At 26.0% G+C, this 7,293-nt stretch overlaps 1 protein-coding gene across 1 annotated transcript; it reads right to left on the minus strand.

The window, feature by feature from the left end:
* Nucleotides 1-494: 494 nt before the first annotated feature.
* LOC145741704 (Golgi phosphoprotein 3-like) lies at nt 495-6,936 on the minus strand. The gene is made up of 5 exons (XM_082559342.1): nt 6,850-6,936; nt 4,194-4,343; nt 3,006-3,216; nt 2,414-2,506; nt 495-2,165 (listed from the first exon to the last, which is right to left on the minus strand). The coding sequence occupies exons 2-5, from the start codon at nt 4,307-4,309 to the stop codon at nt 1,719-1,721; spliced, it is 867 nt and encodes a 288-aa protein (XP_082415468.1). The 5' UTR covers nt 4,310-4,343; nt 6,850-6,936; the 3' UTR covers nt 495-1,718.
* Nucleotides 6,937-7,293: the final 357 nt, after the last annotated feature.

Genomic DNA, 7,293 nt, shown 5'->3' on the forward strand with positions numbered 1-7,293 from the left:
TGGATGGGGACAAAATCGACTCTAGAATTTAAAAGAAGAAATACAATTGAAGCTGATGTTGATTTATGACAAATAAAAAATGTGATTTTAATTTTACCAAGATTAATTTTTTTTAAACTGAAATTTTGTATCCAAGCTTAAAAACAATCAATTATATATTTAAATATATTTGATTCAATTAATGAATCTCTAATTTGTAATTACTTAGTACATTGCAAATATCAGAAGGTGAACTATTTTTTGTAGTTAGAAAAGCAGTAAAATTTCCAACTATTACAGTTTGTGGTTGACTAAGCAGTAAAATTACCGCTAAATTGAGTAGTAAATACTCGAGTCATATAGTTATTTACACCTTTCTGTAAACTATCAATATTGAATTTTATAAATTACATGAAATTTTAGAATAATTAGTGATTTTAGATATTTTTGTTATATTTCCTTACTTTATTAAAATAATTTTCTTTTTTCTTTTCAAGTTCAAAAAAAGATTTTTTTCTAATACAAATAATTTATTACATAGCACATAAAGCTTATACTACACGTCTTGTCAGTAAACAGAAATTTACAAGACAATGTTAAAGAAGATATAAAATAGCACATACCGAAGTAAATGCAATAGTGCAGAAGCATAAACAAAATTTCTCGTAGCCGTGTGTGGGCGCGAGAGAGGTTTCTACTTACGCAAAATAACACAACCAATAATAAAATTATTTTACTAATTTATTGCCTTAAAGTTAGATTTAGGTTATTTTAATAAGCTATAAAGTATTAAGGTATATAACAACTTATTTTATTATTGTATTAATGCAATATTGCAAAAGGAAAGATTCTTAAATATTAGAATATAACTAAAAGATAAAATAATATAGTTAGCAATTGCTACTTAAACTTAAACAAAAATTGAATAACTTAGTTTTTTTTAACATTACACATTATAGTATTAGCAAGACCATAGATTATATAACCCTAAAAATTTCCCAATCCATATATATATTAATATACAACAAAGCAAACTACATTATAATAAAGTATTTAAAAAGGATTAAAATTTGGATCAAATTTACTTAATTCGAATAAAATAAATTTTATACAGAACTGAACAATAGCAGAATAAACAATTTTGATACTCATATTCTACAAATATTAAATAATTTTGGGTCTTTATTTTGTGATAATATTTAAAAGCTTTTGGTCACAAAAATGTACATTAAAAAATATGTATGTACAATCTATAAAATATATTTTACCTATACAAGGTAAAAATGACACTTAATGTTAAAAGAGGGTTTATATACAATTATGTAAGCTGTATTACTATGCCTATGTTAATTAATTAAATAAATTTGAATTTCATTATTTCAAAGTTGTCACTTAGCTTCTAGGTTCATTATAGGTAAAAAAGTTAACTTTGTATATTGCTTCTTTATTATTACCTTTGTTTATCTATTGCAGTTTAAAATTAGAATGATAATAAAAAAAAATAATTTTTTTTGGGTGGGTAACTTGACTAAACAATGTGTAGTTTTTGGGGTATCTTGGTAGGGGAAATTTTTTACAAAAACATGGGTAATTTGGGCGGGGTAAATTTTAAAGGGGTAATTATTTTGTATTATGATAAAAGAAAAACTAAAATAGTCTTTTCTCTAAAAACCCAATAACCTTGACTGTTATTAATAATAATTCTACACATTTTCTTTGTTTTTTTGGCGATGGAAATATTATTTTAAATAAACAGCAACGACCCCCCATAAAACTTCATTGATATTAGTTTGTAAAGCTCGCTCCTCCACATCAAGATCCAAAAGATGTCTCACTCTTTTCATCGCAACATCATAATCCTCATCAGAGAGAGGCTGAAACGCGTTCTCCAGGACATCGCTTGCATGTGCAAGATAAATAAGAGCTAGAGTACGCCGATCCATTTTTGTGACGTCATTCGGCCATTTTGAGAGCACGGCGTCTTGAATTTTTTTTACCAAACGAGCTTTAATAATATCGTTAACAAGAGGATGTGTGGTCATGTCGAATAAAACAAAATTTTGTTTCGATGTCGTCAGGACACCCTTTTCGACAAGACTCTTTGCGATGCGTTCTCTTACGTTGCGAAGTTGAAAATGTAGTTTAAGTGGATTCCAAGTTTCACCTGATAATAAATCTATCCAACCCTGGTAAAAAAAATGTTAAGGTTGATGTAAAGTGACTTTAGACACTTATGTTATTGTTAGATCTAGTAATTGGTCACCAAATTATACATAAAGCATGGTCATTTTTGTATAACCTTACATAAATAGTCTTATCATGCATTTATTTGATAATAGCAAAATGTAAGTTACAGTAAGTAAACTTCAAGTAAGTAATAAAAATTGTTTATATTGCCCTGAAATGTAGTAAATATTTATATAGTTATACATACTTGTAAGCCTTCTTCCGAGCCACCTTTTCTAATGTGACCTAATGCTTCATCTAACAAAACATCACCAGTTGGAGCTTCATTCTTACAACGTAACTAAAATATATTTAAGAACATTAACAAAGTTGCTTTTCATGTTAAGTTTAAGATAACAAAAGCACAAAAATGTGTTTTAACTTTTGTTAAAAATGTTATTCGAAGACTTTTATTTTAAAATTCACAAATGCTACTACAAAAAAAAAAAAGAAAAGATTTTATATCTATTATAGGAGAACTATTTAAAGATGATTGTGCAGCCTTTTTACAGTTCCATATCACTGATTATAAATAGAGGTTTAAATATAACTGGGGCCTTAGAAACTTCAGTTCAAAATTATTGACTATTTTTAAACTAACACTTAATTATATATACACTAAGATTTAAAACACTACTACTTACAACCTATATTCACTAATATAAATTTTCTATAATAATATTCAATGTTTACGTAACTATATATTTATAAGCAAAAAATTAAGTTTAGTTTAGCACTCTGTACCAAGCAATGACATTTCTAAAAACAGTAAAATAAGTAAACAGTTGAAACTACTTTACCTTTCTGAGCAGAAGAGATTTTCTGCGCGCCAACTGCTTTTCCAACTCTACCCTTCCCCTTAATGCAAGTTCAACTAAAATACAACCACGTATACCAGATGATAAACAATCATTTAACATAGAAGTGTAACCATCCTTGTCTTTTAATGCCAAAAGATAAACTTCTTCCATTAGAGTCAATCTCATATCCTTATCTCCACCATCATTACTCCTAAATAAAAAAAATGGTTTTAAAATAAAAATGTTTTTCAGGAAAAAAAAAGTAACCCCAAAAAAGAATTTCAGACAAAAAACATCAGACAAGTGTAAATGTATATACACTTTTCATTCACAACTAAGTTGAAAAACTACTTGGTATTAGGAGATTGTTGTAATAAAAATATGAGTACTAGTCATAGTAGGCTACTTGTCCACGTGTACTTAACCAATACTAGTCCGTGTACATTTGACTTTGTCAAATACACTTAGTAAAAGAATGTGATTTTAACTTTATTGTCATGTATAATATAGACAGGGAAATAACATTTTTAACATGCACTAATTGATGTGTTTTATGACTATCATTTTGTTAATACTTCCTAATTAATGTGCTACGAGATATCGTAAAGCCAGTTACTATTATAAAAAGCCAGATGGTGTTTTCCTTATTTTCAATCATAATGAAATAGGCTAAATAGTTTAAGGTACTTTATTACTATTAACTTATAGTAATAGGTTTTGTAACAGGATTTTAAATTTTACACAAAAAACTTGCATATAAGTATTTTTTGTATATGCTTTTATTAAAATGTTCTATGTTGGCTACTTATTAATAAAACATGAATAATGCTTAAGGGCAACATCGTGGTTACAAGTCAAATAATATGTAGTTTTAAAGTTGTATTATCATTTTATAAAAATTTCTGGTTGACCAATAATTTTAATTCTTTTTTTAGGTTAACATAATATAATAATTTTTATAAAACAAGACCCTTAGCTCTATATCATCAGAAATCAATAGATAAACTAGTAAAGTTATTTATAGGAGTAAAATATAATTAAGAATCAAGTCCATTCATTGATATGATAAAATAATAACAATTCTTTGAAACTAAAAACTGATGGCAACATGCAAAGTTATGTTATCTTGACTAAAAAATAACAAAATAATTTGTATCAGAAAATTTAGCAGAAGATCATTACATTTACCTTTCACTATCACTAATTTCTTCATCGCTTGCATTCTGTCGATTTTTCTCAGAAGCTGCAATTGTTGCTTCAGTTCTCCTCTGAACCAATCCGGAAGATGCTCCTCCTCGATGCATTTTGTTAATTAATTATTCAAATTTTTAAATGATCCTGAATTTAGAAAAAAATATTTATTTTATGGCATAACTTTTGCATGTTATAAAACTCAGAAGCCCACTTATCTTTAAGGATGTTTATATCTTTTATTGGATAACTTACAAATTTATAACTTGTTTACAAAAACATGTTCAGATAATTTTTTTAGCTACGGCTCAGTTGGCAAAAATAATTCTCAACCTGACCAATTATTTTAGTAATTTGAGTAAATTATTTTCATACTAGTACCAGTTGACATAACAAATAACAAAATTACAATGAAAAAACCTGTACAACACAAAATCTATTTTCTGCAGTATCCATTGATTTACTTAAGAATAGGTTATAATTATATAAAAATATGAATGCTGCTACAATAACCTACTTTAATAGAGAATTTTAATTTGAAACCAATTCTTCAAGGATCAATGAATGCATTCAATGTTCTTTACTTTAAATATAGAAACATTAGGCAGGCTCTTAAACGGTTGTGATATATATACTTTAAAAACAACAATTAACAAATGTTTTGCATCATAACTTCGATATAACATGGGTAAAACTGTATGTAATGATGGCATAAGGGCTTAAGAGAAATATATATTTATAATAATTTCCTGTTCTGTTAACATAATACAACAACTAATATCTGAATAAAGTTTATTCTCACAGCATGAACTGCTATTATTTGAGAGCATATGTTAAAAGAATACACAAGTATTATTTACTAATACTATCTTTATAAGGTTTTTCATGATGATTTTTTGTAAAGCAAAAAAATAATAATTAAATGCAGAAAGGCAATTAAATCTAAAATACCAAACTGTTTAACTATTTTTTTTTAAAAACTGCTACATAATAAAATACAAATAATAAATTAACCCAGCTCATTTTTATCAAAAACTTTATCGCAAAAAAAAATGTTAACCTTAAAATTTTAACTTAAATATCTCAATAAAATAAAAATAATTTGATACCCTGTAAGAATTATATGTAATACAACAGTGCCTTAGTATAACTGTTCCATGCATTTTAGACTTCGACTTCTGTTTAAATATATTCTCACATTAGTGTGATACTAAGAACATAAACCAGCACTTAAATTAAAAATATTACATTTCTAACTACTGGTTTGTTTTATCATTATTAAGCAAAGAAGATATTAAGCAATACAGCTGTTTTAAAATATATTAAAATAGTATAATAGAGTCATGCTAGCAGGAAAAATTAAGCTGTCATTGTATTGTTTAATTTGCTATAAAACAATTCATCTATCTCTATTTTCAACAGACATTTTTCATCTAAATTTATTTTAACACAAATTGGTTAAACAATTTTTAACTCAAAATTTATATTATTACAGCAAGATGCATAATACATGATATCTTGTAATAATTTTCTTTAAACCAAATTAATTAAACTAACCATACTTAAAAAAATGTTTTCCTTAAAAAAACATATTTACATTATTAAAGGTAACTGCACAAAAATTAATTAAAGGATAAACATTTTATTGTCTAAAAAGCCAGCCATTCAAAATTTAACTTGTCACACTGGTTTCTTTATAATAATAATTCTGCCCCAGGCTATATTACATTTTCTGATCGTAGTTTAATCAAATACCTATTTTTGTTCATTAAACATTATTTCAAGATAACTATTACATTCCAAATTCTTACATACTGTAGTTAAAAGTATTTATTAGAAATATATACTGGAACAACTTTGGCTCTTTTATAATAAAAAGTAAATCGATTTTCTTTGTATATGCATTCTTTCTTTAATGAGACTGTGACAGAATTGTATTACGTAAAGACTATTATTCACTACAAATTAACTATACTAAAATGTAAAAGGCTAGAGATAATATAGTAGGTACTTATTTACTATATCTAATTATAACAGTAATTATTCTTTAATTGAATAGGTTACATTTGTAACAGTAATAATATCACAATAGCAACATTACACTTTAAGCAATGATTATTACCTAACTATATATACAGTTTTATTTTATTTAAAATTTTCTTTGCATAACATTTAAATTAATTTATAAATTTGTCCGCTTGTGAAACTTTAAAAAGCAGAAAAAATGACTTATGTAAACAACAGCAAACTTTAAAAACAAATTGCAACAAAAACAATATGATCTATAAAACCAGAAAATAATAAAAACTATTCTAAGGCAAATTTAGAGAATTTTCTTTTGTCTATTACTCAGTCAAGTCAGTTAAAGATTAAAACTAACAGACTTTTTTAATTTAATGTTAAAAGACCATAAGGTGTAAGTAATATTTTATAAAATCTAGGACTACATACATTACAAATATAACTATTTGTGTCAACAAAGTGTACAAATTAAAAACTGTATTACTGCCCGACAGTTTTGTCACCAGTCAACTTTTCAGACTTCCAGTCACTAAACTTCCTTTAAATAAGAACACATAGCCGACTGACAGTTAGCACCATTATCACACAAACAAATATATACCAGACATCTTTACTTTAAGCCAATATTTACCTGTTTTAATCTATTTCAATCACAAAAATCTTTAAATTCATAATTATTTAACGCAACGGAGAAAATTCACATGACGTCATAATTTCAGGAACGTTATGGTTCAATTAAGATGTGCAACGTTTCCAAATACAAAATCTTTTGTTGCCAAACGGATTGGTTTTGTTACATTATTTTTTGTATTTTATTTGCATACTACAAAACTGTAACTAAACATTAGATAAAATATTGAAAAACAACGTCCAATTTTTTTATTTAAATTTATATATCGCAGTGTTATTGTAGTCAGGAGTTGCTCATTATGTTAACCACACATATTTTTAGTTCAATTCAACTGTTTTATTTTCTTAAAATTCCATTTACTCAAATAAAATGCTCTTAAACGAAAAGAATTTTCTCTTCGCTTAAAAAATAATCATCCACTTAAAGGTTCATAATTTTCTCCTT

Source organism: Corella eumyota, chromosome 2 (assembly GCF_963082875.1).
Source record: "Corella eumyota chromosome 2, kaCorEumy4.1, whole genome shotgun sequence".
In the NCBI taxonomy this organism is placed as follows: Eukaryota; Metazoa; Chordata; class Ascidiacea; order Phlebobranchia; family Corellidae; genus Corella; species Corella eumyota.